The following is a 15,649-nucleotide window of genomic DNA, read 5'->3' as shown; positions in this document are numbered from 1 at the left end:
GTTGGAACAACCCGAGTTCCACAGGGCCTGCAAGACGGAGCTCTCCCGCCGGGTTTACTGTTGAGGACAGCTAGATAATTATTGGGGTTCCCTCCTGCCCCCTCTGTCCTCCTTTTTCTCCCCTCCCGCCTCCCCATATGTTACCATCTGCTGGCTACAACCTGACTTTAGTAACCAAAATTGATGCAACAGGTGTTGAATTGTGGTTTATATAATTTAATCTGTTTTTTAATCTTATGTACTAGAGTTTCGCCGAGTTTTTTAGATTGTGTAGACCACCCCGAGACAGATAACTGGAGGGGGGTGGTATATAAATCAAGAAATAAATAAATAATAGTAAAACTATCCAACAAATATACAGCGTAATGAAGCTACACGGCAGATTCAAGAGCCTTGCTAGAATAACGGGTTGAGTTTGTAAAGTTATCAGTCCTTGGGGTTCAACTCCAGTTTGAAAAACATAGTGGAGAGATTAAAACTGGCAAGGTTAGTGATTAATGGCAGAGGCATTCCCAACTGGACAGTAGAGTAATTAAAAGAGACCTGTTACTAACCTGATCCGCCCAAGCATGGAGCTATCCCCACAAATGACAGGCTGTACTGACTTAGCACTCCGGTCTAAAGACTGGAGAATTAGATCCTAATTAGATTCTAAATTGCATTACATTCTAATGTCATGAATAGTTTCTTCTAGCATCAGTCTTCTTCCTCCTTTTGCTTGCCCCCTCCCTTCCAAATCGGCCCGTGATGGGCATGGAGGGGGTGGGGAGGGGAGAGGCCCAGGTGGGCGTGTCCACAGCTCTGCTTCCCAACCATATTCTGCATGATCATGCCACGTCTGGGTTTATCAAAGCTTGAAGGATGTTTAAGGGCTTTCTCAATAGCAAACAAACTTGAGAAAGGCTCCTTTAGCTAAACCATGGCTGGTACTATTTGGTACTTATCCTCCATGACTGTCTAGTCCAGGGATAACCGAACTGTGGCTCTCCAGATGTCCGTGGACTACAATTGCCACAAACCCCTGGGCCATCTTAACCAGTGCAAATCAGGAATCCTTGTGTCCGTGAGTTCCATGGGACAAGTGTTATGTACAATTGTTGAAGGGATTTTGTTTCGTTTTCCTGCCCTGAATTTCTAGTCCTTTTCATTTTCCTTCCTGATTTTTAACAATTTGGGAGAGGGAGAAAACTATCTTCCGGTACACAGTGTTATAAATCTCTAAATGCCTTGACATTTAAAATATTCCTATTTTGCACTTACATGGAAAGGCCTTGAGGTAGCTCATAAATAGTCATTAAATCAACAAACAATTTATCAGAGAGAGAGCGAGAGAGAGAGAGAGAGAGAGAGAGAGAGAGAGAGAGAGAGAGAGCTTATCAATACCATAAATCCGTCTGGGTATCACCGCACAATTAAAATCAGCATCCCTAGGATAAATACCAGGACCAACAAACAAATATAAAAAGGCGATTCAATGCATTAAAAATGATTATATTTTGATCACGATGTGGGCGCGGAGGAGCTTTTGTGTGCCACCACTCCCTTCTTCAGATACAGCTAGAATGGGAGTCCCTCCGTCCTCCTATCACAAGGCTGATGGATTTCCATTCTGTAGGGCTAAATATGGCGCCTTCCGTGGAGGTAGATCAAGACAGGTCATCATGTTTCTCTCTGTAGCGGGAGAAAGGACCCCGAGACCAGAAGCACCTTAAAGACTAGCAAAACTTGTGGCGGAGGCAGAGCTCTCGTAAGTCGCTGCTCTGGTATCTGAAGAAATGAGCAGTGACTTTGAGGCACGTGAGACCCGCTGGGTGACCTTGGCCTGTCCCAGTTCTCTCAGAGCTCTCTCACCTTCACCTACCTCACAACATGCCTGCTGTGGGATGAAGAAGGGAAGGTGATTGCAATCTGCTTTGAGGCTTTTGGTGGCAAAAAGTGAGGTATAAAACCCAACTTTTCTTCTTGCATTTATAGTTAGGGCATTTTAATCCTGCCCTTCCCTTAAGGAGCCATAAATGGTCTTCTGCTCCTCCATACAACATCCCTGTTAGGTAGGCTAGGCTAAGGCAGAATGACTGGCCCAAGAATGCTCACAAGAAGAGTCTGGGTCTTGGCACTCTCCCATTCCCCCTCTCTCAAATCACTACACCCACCCTGGCCAAGGATAAAATAAGAAGAAATCTTGGGAAGGGAGGGATTTCAATGGGGTAGAAATCTCCAGAGTCCACCCTCCCAATCAGTCATTTTCCCCCAGGGAAACATTCTCTGTTGCCTGGAGATTCCATCTAATTTGGGGGGCGCTCCAGGCCCCACATGAAATTTGGCAACCCTAGATGTTAAGTGTACTTGGAGGAGGGCAACCAAAGCACCAATTCGCCGGAGCCTCCGAAGTGGACCCCTTGTGGACCCCTTGCTTCCCTCCTTCCCGGTTTGAATGACCCAATTCGGTGCTTCAGAGGAGCCTAAAATTAGCCAGAGTCGTCTTATCCAGAAGGCTCATCCATCTCGGGGAAGGCTGCCTGCCAAGAGGCCCGGACTGGTTTGGCTCAGCCTTAATTAAAGCGCATGAGTCACGGTGACAGGTGAGGGAGCCGCAAAAGCACTCAGGTGAAGCAGAATATTCCAGGCAGGCAAAGACGGCCGATGCTGACTCGGCCAGTTGACTCGCAAACAGAAGTGGCTCTCCGCAGCTTCTGGCAAAGGTTTCCCCCCAGCTTGGCTCGAGCGGATGGGGAGTGAGCGGGCCTTCCCAGAAATCTACCTGTCCAGGTGCCCGAAACTCTTGGAGGCGGAGCCCGGAAAGGACAATGCCACAGAGTCTGCCTTTCTATAGGGCAGGGGTGGCCCAACTGTGACTCTCCCAGTTGCTGGCAGGGGCTAATGGTAATTGTAGTCCATGGACAGCTGGAGAGCCAGTTTGGCTATAGAGCAATGGGTCTCTGTAGTTTAGTGGCCTAGCAGGCCAAAGGTCCCCGGTTCAGTCCCCGGCATCTCCAGGTTAAAAGACGAGGCAGGAGGTGGTGGGGAAGACCTCAGCCTAAGATTCTGGGCAGCCGCTGCCAGTCAGAACAGGCAATACCTCTCAGGGGCTGCGGCTATCAGTTCTCACAAGGCTGAGCAGGATCAAAGGGCTCCAGAGGCCAGTGCAGGAATTGTGCCTACAAGCAGGGCCTCCCATCTTTTATGCACAATCTGCCAGGGAGAATCGTCTGCATTCCTCAACTGGCCATCATTTTCTCTGTGTCCCCTCCCCACCCCTTCAGAGAACACTTGTGTCCCGCTGACTTTTCAGAGAGGTCTGCGAACGCCAACCCCTGCCTAGTGCTTCCACCCTCTTCTTCCTTAGCGGAGCCTGTCATTAAAAAATAATAATAATAATTAAAATCGGGCATTTGGGCTGTTGCCCCCATGGGTCACGAGGGACCCCAGGCTGAGTTTGCCCTCCAACTTCTTTTAGCAGAAGTGGAACTTGGCTGCATCAACAATCCCGCCTTGGAGTCCTTCTCCCACCCCCAGGCTTTCCACGCTGTATCAAACAAATCAGATGAGGACACGAAACATCCCTATGCTATGCCAGGAGGTGAAGAAACATGGACACAGGAAACATGCGTAACCCAGGAGCTGCACAGATGTCAAAATGTGCAGGGGAACATAAGAGCAGCCTTCCTGGATCACACCAAAGGTCCATCCACTCCAGCATCCTTTCTCCCACAGTGGCCAGCTGGCCAGGCCTGGACGGTCCAAGAACAGGCATGGAGGTGGAGGGAAGGACCATGAGATTGCAGCTGATTTAGAGGGTTTTCAAGATAGGAGACATCCAGAAGTGGTTGGCCATTGCTTGCCTCTGCCATTGCTTGCCCTGGCCTTCCGTGGTCTTCCTTACTAATACTGACCAGGACTAAGCCTGCTTAATTTCCAGATGTTGCAGAGTGGTTAAAGAAACTGATGGAAGGCGGGTCAGTGCCAAAAACTTCCATATTTGTTGCAAAACAGGTCAATATCTGATTTTAATACAAACTGGAGTCCAGTACCTTATTTAATTAATAAAATGAGATGAAGAAGAAGAGTTGGTTTTTATACTCCGCTATTCACTGCCTGAAGGAGTCTCAAAGTGGCTTCCAGTTGCCATCCCTTCCTCTCCCCACAACAGACACCCTGTGGGGTGGGTGAGGCTGAGAGAGCTTCTGACAGGACTGCTCTATGAGAACAGCACTCTCAGAACAGTGACTAGTCCAAGGTCACCCAGCTGGCTGCATGTGGAGGAGGAGCGGGGAATCAAACCCAGCTGGCCAGATTAGAAGCTGCCTCTCTTAATCAGCACACCCCACTGGTTCTCAACAACTGAAAGAAAGAAACAATTGATGTATATGAGGTATATGTAAATGATGGAAAGATGAACTCAAGGGGAAAATGTATAAGACATATTGTGATACGTCAGCTTAATATTCACAGCTCTGCAAATGAAACTTGCAGTGTCTCTTTCTGTTCTGTATTCTGCATCATGAGAAAAGTTTGGGGGACCCTGGTCTGTTTAGCCTGGAGAGGAGGCGACTGAGAGGGGATCTGATAACCATCTTCAAGTATTGAAAAGGCTGCCATGTAGAGGATGGAGCAGAGTTGTTCTCTCTTGCCCGAGAGGGACAGACCAGAACAAATGGGATGAAATTAATGCATCTAAACATCCGGAAGAAGTTCCTGACAGTTAGAGCGGTTCCTCAGTGGAACAGGCTTCCTCGGGAGGTGGTGGGTTCTCCCTCTTTGGAGATTTTTAAACAGAGGCTGGAGAGCCATCTGACGGAGAGGCTGATTCTGTGAAGGTTCAAGGGGGTGTCCTGCATAGTGCAGGGGGTTGGACTAGATGACCCACGAGGTCCCCTCCAACTCCATGATTCTAAAAAGAAAACCACTGCAGACGAGAGCAGGCCATATCAGAACCTCTCTTCTTGATGTGCTGATATTTTCACTTGCAGGGGTATTTCCTTTCCTCAAAACACCCCCTTGTCTGCGTCCCTAAGTGACCCAGGCTGGTAAGCAGAGCCAAGCCAGGGGGCTAGCCCCTTTCCCTCTGCCAGCAGCCTGTTATGAAAAGAGTTCTCCTGGGTCCCCAGATGTCTCTCCCCCCCCCCCCGCCTCCTTCTTGAAAACCGCCTCCCGCACTAACTCAAGCCGGGCTAATTACAGGGTTTCTCCCAGTAGTCCTGACACGGGGACAATTGTGCCTCTCCCCAGCCGGTGGCAAAACCGCTTTGCCGTGGCAACCCTGCCGAGAATAAAGCCCCAGCTGGGAACAGCGGCAGGGTGGGCGGCTCATCAAAAACTTGCTTCCTTCCCACACCGCTCTCCCCCCCAAACTAGAGGAGGACAGCGGTCATCGCCTGACGCCTCCACTGTCTTTTCAGTGCTGCTTCGCACAATGCGTGAACCCGGAAAACTGGGTGCACTACCAAAGATTGTGTCTGGTGGTCCAGACGCAGCCCAGTATGGTGTCTGGTTTGGGAGGTGGGGACAGGTGACCCTGTAGCCACAGTTGCAGCCACTCACTGGAATGGAGCTGAACAGCCTCCGTAACACCGGAATCGTAGAATCATAAGAGTTGGAAGGGACCTCCAGGGACATCAACCCCCTGTAGAATGCAGGAAATTTGCAACTACCTGTTCACCCACAGTGACCCCAATTCCATTCCCAGATGATGCCCTCTCCCCCCCCAAAAGCAGAATCCCTGGGCAGTCTTCCCAAGCCCAAAGTAGTGATTGGTATTTCCCTGGGCATGCAAGCAAGGGCCCCAAGAGCCAAGCTCCGACACAGGCCCTTCTGCCCACCTGCCCACAATCTGCCCAAGTCCACAGAATCAGCTTAGTTTGAGATCTGGCTACCGATATTTCTTCATGGTAGCAGCCCACCACAGAATTGCCTCCTCTTTTTAACGTCGTATTTGAAAAATAGATCAACATTGAAATTTGAAGAAAGAGGGAGAGTTTATTATGAAAGCTCAAGCTAAACCTATAATGAGAAACATCTTTAAAATCTATACTTTTATAAAGATTGAGGTGAGGTTATACCAAAACAATGTATAGCTTTAAAGGTCTTTTTCTCAATCTCTGACTTATGTCGAATTATTGTTCCGAAAGGCATAACAAATTTGCTTCAATGGACACCTGGAGATAATGTATAAGGGAGAAATTAGTGATGGAAAGAATTTATGCAGCAGTAACTTAGCATTAAAGATTTGGATGAGGAGGAAGTAAGGAAAATGACAGTAGGAATTTGATAAGAAGGGGGAAAACTAGATGTTTATCAACATGTCACTTTATAATATTATATAGCGTATGAAGTATATAATGTATAATACTTTAAAAACCCTTTTCTCTCCTTTTCTGTTTATTTCGCTTTAAAATTTTATTGCATGAATTTTCTTTCATGTCACCCGCCGTGAGCTGATTTCTGAGAGCGGTGGGCTATAAATCTAATAAGCAAGTAAGTAAGTAAGTACCGTATTTGCCGGTGTATAAGACGACTGGGCATATAAGACGACCCCCCAACATTTCCACTCAAAATATAGAGTTTGTTACATTACATTACAGTACTATGGGCCACTATGGGCAGCTCTGTCTATCCCAACTGAAGGGCACCCGGCGTATAGGACGACCCCCCCCCCCTCCACTTGGAGCCATGTTTTTCAGGGGGGGAAAGTAGTCTTATACGCCAGCAAATACTGTAAGTAAGTAAGTAAGTAAGTAAGTAAGTAAGTAAGTAAGTAAGTAAGTAAGTAAGTAAGTAAATAAGTAAATAAATAAATAAATAAATAAATAAATAGATAAATAAAATAATAAGAAAAAAAGCCTCCTCCTTAAGTTCAAAGGCCAGTATATTCACGGAATCAGCGATCCTTGCCCGACTGTTTGCTGCTGGATCCTCCCTCAGCCCAGTTTTGTTCTGTTCTGAATGCCAAATCTCTTCCTTGCCCGAAGCCCCATCCGCCCGCTTACCGGTAGGTGACGGCCTGGAGCGCCCGGCAGTAGCAGCTGGCCAGCCAGAGGGAGCGATCTGTCAAGATGTTGGGGCAGTGAGAAATCCGTAGGATCAAGAGGTTACTCCCGGTGGCCTTCAGCAAGGACTCAAGGCCGGCTTCCAGGCAGCCCCTAGAGAGAAGGACCAGACGGCAGGGCGAGTCAGGCCTCAGGGCACGTCTCCAGGGCAGACTCACATCCCGTACAGCAGCCACATCTGAGCTTATCTGCCACCATCACCTGTCCACACCCACATTCATAATTGCATTTCTTTATTTATGGTCTGCTCTTCTTCTTCTTCTTCTTCTTCTTCTTCTTCTTCTTCTTCTTCTTCTACTTCTTCTTCATCATCATCATCATCATCATCAAATTTATTCCCCACCCCTCCTGAAACCAGCTTGTGGGGGTTACAACTGTCCTTTGTTAAAACCCCCAGTAAAACCCCCATTAAAATACATGACATAGCAATAACAACAGTTCAGAGCATGGCGGTATTAGCAATCACCCCTCTGTTCAAACCATCTAATAACGGGGGTTGGAAGAGGGGCCATCAATATCACCTGGCCCAGGTGCTGCCTGGAACCAGGGGGGCCCAGCCCGATCTTCCTCGCTACCCCGGCCTCAGCCATAGACCTGGCGGAAGAGCTCCGTCTTGCAGGCCCTGCGGAACACCAGAAGCTCCCGTGTATATGAGATTCTCTGCTTTCATTTTTTGACTTTATATGAAGAAAATTTTCTATCATGATATTATTTTATTATGCTAATTTAGGGCCAAGCTTAAGGATGCAAAGTGAGTGCTTTGAAAACGGTGTGTAAATCCAGACCCCGTTTGGGCTTGACTCCTTGGGAAATTGACATAATAACCTTGGCTTTAAAGAAGTTTATTTATCAGCCTTTTCCTTGATCCTTCTACTTTGTTCTTCTACCCACCTGGAGATTGGCAACCTTACCCAAAATGGCCCCAGGCGAGCAAATGTGTCTGGGTCACTGCTGCAGAGTAATTACACCGTGTAATATTAATATTAGTACACCCCCTATATAGGGTTGTGTGCTTCGGCATCCGAACTGGCCTTAAACAGCCAATTTGGATGCTGCCGCACACAACCCTACCCCTATAAATTTGGGATTGAATTACATAAGCCAAGACATTATAAGAGACTAAGTTATTTCCAACAACCATAAAAACCCTATTAGAGAAGATCTGAGTTATTATGATATTGAGAATATCACTGAGGAAGATCTCGAATACAGACTAGACCTGGGAATCCATTTTGAAATTGTTTTGAACAATAAATCACTTGGCCCGAGACCTTCTTCTGCTTTATTATGGCTGAGGGGTCTTCACCTGCCGTTCCCCCAGTTTGAGCAGGGAGAGGTTCTCTCTCTCTCTGTCTCTCTCTGTCTCTCTCTGTCTCCCGCTCACTCACCGTGTGCTTTTCATGTAGTCCTCCCGCGTCTCCTTCTTCCCCCTCTGCCGGGGCTTGAGGTTCTGGAGGGTGAGCGAATGCGTCTGGTTGCACCACTGGGAAAGCATGACCAGGAACTGTGGGAGGAGCAAAACGAGAGCAGCTCTCAGCAACGGGAGCCCAGCCTGCGGGGACCAGCGCCCTGCACATGGCATCGACTCCTCTGTGCGCCAGAAGGATGCACGTGGACGGAATCAGCCCCACCCCAGGTCCATAGCCCCATCGACTTCCGCGAGAGGCCTGCAGGATTCGCACGTACGGAAGATGGCCAATAGAATGCAAAGGGACTTGGTTCAGACCCCGGCAGCATCTCCAGTTGCAGGATTTCGTGACTTCCCCCTGACACCTCGGAGAGTGTCTGCCAGTCTGGGCAGGCAATGCCGATCTCGACAGACTGGGGCCCGATTCAGGCAGTTCCCTGCACCCATACCTTTGAGGACACCCTTGCGTTCTCCAGCAGCACTCGGGTCCAGACGGCAGGGTGCCGGGCCACAAATTTCCAGTCTTTGCAAACCTCTGCGGCCCTCAGCAGGGTCTTGGTGTCGAGGTACGTGAAGATGCAGAAGAGGGCGGCCCGCATCTTGAGGATCTCAGGCCGGATGACTTCGTTGGATCGAGCCGGGCTGCCTCTCTCCGGCCGGACGGCCTTCCCGCCGCCCCCCTCGGACCGGGCTGTGAAGAGGGAGGAGCAAGCAAGGAGACGGCCCATCATAACCACCCACCACTTTTCAGGTTGAAAACAGACTCCTGAGCCCCAACACAGGATCTGCAGTGCCAGAAGTTCTGCCACAGATCTGCTAGAATAGTTTGGAGAGGGGAAGACAAACAGCGATGTGAAGGTCGGGTTTGGGGCACTGCCGCCCCTCCTCTCCATGCTTCGGTGATTGCCTAAGTGGCTGAACCGCGCCGAACCACACAACCCTAGTAGTCTTCTGGATGCTTGGGGGGTAAGAATGAAGGGGTCTCTGGAGTTCTGGCCCTGCTGGTGGACCTCCTGATGGCCCCTGGGTTTGGGCCACTGGATGGGCCATTGGCCTGATTCAACATGACTTCTCTTCTGTACATATGTCTGGGGCAGTGATGCTCTGTCTTCTAGGTCAGGGGTAGTCAACCTGTGGCCCTCCAGATGTCCATGGCCTACAATTCCCAGGAGCCCCTGCCAGCATTCGCTGGCAGGGGCTCATGGGAATTGTAGGCCATGGACATCTGGAGGACCACAGGTTGACTACCCCTGTTCTAGGTGATTGGAGGGCCTAAGGGGGAACGCTTCTGGAGTTCTGGCCCCGCTGGTGGACCTCCTGATGGCCCCTGGGTTTTGGCACAGAGTGCTGGACTGGAGGGGCCACTGGCTTAACCCAACATGGCTTCTCTTATGTTCTCCAAGCCTGCCGCCACCCCACGCCATCCCCGGGGGAAAGACTTACCCGGCAATTTGGAGCTGTTGCCCGGCCGGGCCAAGTTCAGCGGTTGAACCTCGGGCGGGACCCTGGCCTCCGTCTCCCACACCTCGGCCTCCGACTCGGTGGTCCTGGACCCCACGTCTGAGATGTCTCCTTCCTCCCCTTCCGTGCTGTTCCGGTACGGCCTCCGGTGCCAGTTCTGGATCGCCTGCCTTCGCAGGCCCGCACTGCGGATTCCCGCCGCCTTGTCGAACCCGGTGTCGGACCCTCGGTTCTGGTAAGGGTTCCCGTCGGCGTTCTCGTCCCCCTGATAGAGCTCGGGGCTGTCGCTGTCATAGCAGCCCGAGCTTTGGGAAACAGCCTTGGCGCGGCTGGAGGCCCTGGGAGCAGAGGGGCAAGGGGTGGAAGGAGGACAGCTAGAGAGACTCCACCAGGGGGGAGACGCTGAACATCTGGGCCTGCCCCTCAAAAGCAAGTTGCCATGAAGAGGTTGGGTTGGGTTTACTTGGGAGGTGCAAAACCACTCAGAAGGGGGGGAGCCCAACCGGCTTGGTGGAACGCTCTGGGCAGTTCCGCAGGGCCTGCAAGACACAGCTCTTCCGCCAGGCCTGTGCTTGATGGAGTTGATGAAACAAGACTAAAAATCCACAGACTTCCTTGTCCGAATTCCACCTAATCAATCCATCTGGGAGACTAGATTATACCCCTCTTTTTTTTTTCTCCCAGGAGGAGGAGACAGCTTTGAGCCATTTAGTTTTACTTTTTAGTTTTTTCAGAATTTAGATTTTTCAGAATCTAAATTCTGATGGCATATATTAAAACACACTCTTTTTTTTATTGACATGATCCACCCTGAGCCCTCTGGGAAAGGCGGCATATAAGTGCAAGAAATAATAACAAACTAATGACCTCAAGAAGCAACAATTTCGGGTACCCAAAGATTTGGGGGGGGGGGGGGGAGGAAGAAATCTTTAAGAAACAAATTAACTTAAACCAAAACAGATGTTTTTTATTACAAAGTACACTATAACTATATTTTGAAAAAATAAAATCAGAGTCCAGGGGCACCTTTAAGACCAACAAAGATTTCTTCAAGGCGTGAGCTTTCGAGTGCAAGCACAGAGTGCTTGCACTCGAAAGCTCACGCCTTGAATAAATCTTTGTTGGTCTTAAAGGTGCTACTGGACTCTGATTTTATTGTGCTGCTTCAGACCAACACGGCTACCCACCTGAATCTATATTTTGAAAACACTGGCAAATGCCACCCTTAAAGGGGGTGAACGTTTGAGCTAAAAAGTTCTAAAATACTCTGGAGCATCTGGCTCCAAAAATTATGTGTTCCAACGAACCACTTCCTTCCAGGATGGCACAAGCAGCTGAAATTTCAACGATGCTCGTAAACAAGGCAAGGGTGAGGAGGACAGGGGGACATAAAAAGCCAAAGGCCAGCTCCTAAGGAGGTTTCTTACCCCGTGCTGGAAGATGACCTCTGGTTGGAAACCGCATAGGAGCTGTGAGCTGTGGCCCCGGGGACGGAATGCCGGTCCCTCTGTCGAGACAAAGAGAGGAGAGAGAGAAAAGCTTCACTAGACACTTGACGTCCATCCCAGGTCCACCAGGACATTTCCCCCCAGCAGGCCCAGCCCTGCTTCTTCGGAAAGATTCAGAACCGTAGGTTGGATCCTGCACATCTGTTCTGCTAACTGCAAAGCTTCCTTCCCGAGCAAGGTGACTTCCAATCCCGCAGGGCTCTCCTTACAGTCTTCTAAACAGCTTCATGAAGCTACTGATTTTTGGGAGTGTGGATCATACGCTGGAAGGGAGAAGGATTCATTCAGCCGTCCCCAAACGGGTGATCTACAGGGACAGTGTGGTATTACCTGTCTTTTGTTTTAGAACTCTGTGTAGGAAACCAAACCAGCCACAAGGGTCAGGAGCAGGTGTGGTTGTTAGAGGCAAAACAAACGTGTGTGGTTTTTTTGTGGGGTTGAAGCAAAAGATAGTCACCGCACTACTTTTCCCAGTGCAAAAATGACCCTCTTTTACAGTCTAGAAGTGTATGATCTCAGAACATCTTATATCCTAATCGTCATGACCCAATCTGTGGATATCTAAATTCACAGATTGGGGCCAGACCGACCATCAACAGAGAGCCCTGCAAACATGACCCTGTAGATTGGCATTAAAATCTGAAAAAAAATTAAAAATACCCTAGGGGTTTAAATTCTCCCCCCAAAATAAAACAGCCACCCTCAGCTTGGGAATGAAGGGAGGGGAGGACGGGAAGCCTCGCAGACGCCCACTTGTTTAGGCATAGTAGCAAAGGGAACCTCCATGTTCAGAGACAGTATATCTTTGCATGATTTCTCAGAACATACATCTGGGGAGGGTGTGGCTGTTTTTGTGCTCAGCTTGGGGGTTTCCTGGGGTCCTCTGGTTGAAAGCAGGATGCAGAAGTAAACGGATTTGCTTAAGACACACCCCGAGAAGGCTACCCCCCCCCCCAATCTGTCCTCTTGCACTGAGGATTTCCCACTGAAACAGAAGAGCATCTCTGAGTACCGGTCTGCCAGAGCTCTTGGATCCGGGCACGCTGCACCTTCCCAAGCTGCAATTGGGGGTGGTCCCGCAGCTACTGCTGATGATTTGGAGCTGCTTCTCAGCCCGGTCAGCCCGATCGAGAAGTTCTTCGATGAACTGCTGAAGGCGCACTTTGGCGTTGGCTTCGCGGGCCGCCGTCTCCTTCAGGAACTGGTCGATCTGGATCACCTCCCTGCATGAGGAGACAAGAGCGAGACCAGCCGTCTCCTTTCTGAGGGAGAGCAAAACGGGAGTGTGAAGCCGCTGCCCGTTGAGTCAGGCGACCGGTCCATCGAGCGTCGCATGCCCTGGCCGGACTGGCAGCAGCAGAGATGGAACTTTCCCTTCGCTTGCGCCTGGAGGTCCTTGTACCTGAATGTCCCAGGGAGTGGAACCTTCTGCACGCAATTCAGATGCTCTGTTCCTGAACTGTGCTCCTAACCAGTGAATGACTCCGCGTTACCATGGAAACACAGATGCTATAAAATACATAAATAACATTTTTGAAAGTTCTGTACTGATTACCCTTCTGTTTCTGGACCCGACAGGGAGGGCTGCTTCCTCAGCTCCAAGATCCTAAATGACTTAGGACCAGGGTCCCTAAAAGACAGTGTGGCCTACTGACTCAAAAAGGGAGGGAAACTTTATTTTATATCAGTCAACTCAGCATGGTTTCACTGAGGGCAGGCAGTAAAGCAGTGCTCACTCAGTATCGAACTGGCCACCTTTCAAAACTACAACATCCTGCGCATGCTGAGTTCCATAAGGATAAATCCAGCCTGCTCACGTCCTCATTTTCCTTCTGTGACATGAAACCGCCTCCCCCTGGCACTTGCCCCTGATGCCCTTCCCCACCTGTCTCCTCAAAAAACATGCATGCCCAGCAGGCTAAGGAGTCCACACACTGGCTGAGCCTTTGGGGGGGGGGCTCTGAAAAGGTCACCGAATCTACGGCACAGAATGTAGGTCAGAGGCAGGGTGGGATGGCAAACAGGTCAGCAAAAACCCAGAGTGCAGGGAAACATCACGCTGCTCCAAGATGCACCAAGAGTGGCCGAGGAATACTCTGCAGTTAAAATTGGGTTTCTGCAGCGTGACTGCATTCCAGCCTGTAGGACAAGGACCAAAAGAACCCCAATGTGTTGTGGAGAGAACAGCCCCTGTCTTTCATTCCTTTCCACCCACTCTGATAGCCATCTTCACGTATTTAGAAACCTGCCATGGAGAGGATGGAGCAGAGTTGTTCTCTCTTGCCCCGGAGGGACAGACCAGAACGAATGGGATGAAATTAATGCAAAAGAAATTCCATCTAAACACCCGGAAGAAGTTCCTGACAGTCAGAGTGGTTTCTCAGTGGAAGAGGCTTCCTCGGGCGGTGGTGGGTTCTCCTCCTTTGGAGATTCTTAAACAGAGGCTGGAGAGCCATCTGACGGAGAGGCTGATTCTGTGAAGGTTCAAGGGGGTGGCAGGTGACAGTGGAGGAGCGAGAGGGTTGTGAGTGTCCTGCACAGTGCAGGGGGTTGGACTAGATGACCCAGGAGGCCCCTTCCAACTCTAGGATTCTATGATTCTCTGACTTTTTGCCTACCTTCACTTTGGCCAGAAAACCACCCTCTCCGGGCACTCTGATAGATACCCCCCAGATATGGAAATTAAGGCACCGCAACTACCAGTCACAGTCCAGCTGAATTCCCTCCCCAAACTGTACCCAATCTTCGGGAATTTCCCAATATGGAACTGGTAAACTGAATTCCAGTCTTTGGGCGGATGTGGCAGGAGGGTGGCCCTCTGTATATGGGCAGGAGGGGTCTGCTTTGGAGACGCTGAAGACCACCAAGGGGCCTGAGGTCCATGGGGAAACAGCCTCCCCTTGCTAACGCCCACTTGGGCAATCCTTGGAGATTTGAGGGCAGCCCCTGAGGCAGTTGGAAACACAACAGAGTGATCACTCTAGGACCTCTTCTACTCTTAGACTCTATAGTATACCATAGAGTCCACTCTTCGAAACTGCCATATTCTCCAGAGGAACAGATGTCTGTCATCTGGAGGGCACCTGTAGTTTTGGAAGAACTCTAAGCCCTCCCTGGAAGAGGGCAGAAAACAGGCATTATGTCTCCTGGAGAGCCCAATCTTGTCAGATATTGAAAGCTACGCAGGGTCAGCCCTGGCTAGTATTTGGATAAAACTCTGAGAGAACTGGGACAGACCCAAGTGGAGGAGCGAGGAATCAAACCCAGTTCTTTGGGTTGGAGTCCATCGCTCTTAACCCCGACACCGAACTGTCGTTCCATGAAGAGTCAGGAGCCCCCATTTCCCTTTGGAATTGGAGCTGAGCCGGCAGCCGTGCACAGGTGAGAAACCTCCCCGCCTCCCCTGCCCCAGAGCCCTGATGCAGATGGTTTGTAGGGCCAGGGGACACAGGGAGTCCCAGTCCAGAGCACTGTCACCCAGCCCTCTGGCCTCAGATAAAGTGTCACCAGAGGCCACCTCCGTAAACTCCACATGCTGCGTCTGTATGCGCCAGCCCTGTGGGTCGCCAGTTCCCGTTCAGGTGGAAACCATGGAGACCAATCCCTCGTCACGGCTTCTCGACTCCTGCGGACGGAGAACGGATCATCCTCCGCTGGGTTCCCTAATAGCCGCCTGTCCATCAGCTTAATTGGTTGTTGACCCGGCCGGTGGGGAGGGGGGACAGATGTGCTTGAACTCGGCTTGGCGCAATGGAATTCATGCGCACTGTGCTGCTATTAGGCCTGAACCAAAAGAGGGGCGGGAATGCCCGAAATACTTTCATCTCCTTTTCTCACAACTGGGTGTGCGAGAGTGTGTTCGTGTGTGTGTGTGTGTGTGTGTGTGTGTGTGTGTGAGAGAGAGAGAGAGAACAGGAACAAAAACATTCCCACCTCCTCCCAATGTTCCCTTCCTTCACTCTGAAATAGTTTTTTTTTCACACTGGGTGGCCAGACTGTGGTCCTCCAGATGTCCATGGCTGGCAGGGGCACATGGGAATTGTATTCCATGGCTGTCTTGAGAAAAACACTTTGGCCACCCCTGGGGGGAGGTGATCCATATCTTTCCCTGATGGCCCGGGATAACTGAGAGCCAGCCTGCATGTGCGTATGCAATGCAGGCAAGGGAGAGGCCGAGGCAGTTGGCCATGGCCTTCCTCTACAGAACCTTCCTTGATGGTCTCCCT

General features: G+C 50.2%; 1 protein-coding gene across 2 annotated transcripts in view; it reads right to left on the bottom strand.

The window, feature by feature from the left end:
- The window catches only part of FBXO41 (F-box protein 41), a 50,164-nt gene that overhangs the window by 17,833 nt on the left and 16,682 nt on the right, over positions 1-15,649 (bottom strand). For both annotated transcript variants that reach the window (XM_077301239.1, XM_077301240.1), the window contains exons 3-8: positions 12,436-12,646; positions 11,343-11,422; positions 9,898-10,253; positions 8,904-9,145; positions 8,435-8,550; positions 6,987-7,139 (exon numbers count right to left, since the gene is read on the bottom strand). In XM_077301239.1, the coding sequence (XP_077157354.1) occupies positions 6,987-7,139; positions 8,435-8,550; positions 8,904-9,145; positions 9,898-10,253; positions 11,343-11,422; positions 12,436-12,646 (1,158 nt within the window). The remainder of the gene's footprint in view (positions 1-6,986; positions 7,140-8,434; positions 8,551-8,903; positions 9,146-9,897; positions 10,254-11,342; positions 11,423-12,435; positions 12,647-15,649) is intronic.

This window comes from Paroedura picta, chromosome 10 (genome assembly GCF_049243985.1).
Source record: "Paroedura picta isolate Pp20150507F chromosome 10, Ppicta_v3.0, whole genome shotgun sequence".
NCBI classification, from domain to species: domain Eukaryota; kingdom Metazoa; phylum Chordata; class Lepidosauria; order Squamata; family Gekkonidae; genus Paroedura; species Paroedura picta.
This window is presented reverse-complemented; position numbering and strand designations above follow the sequence as displayed.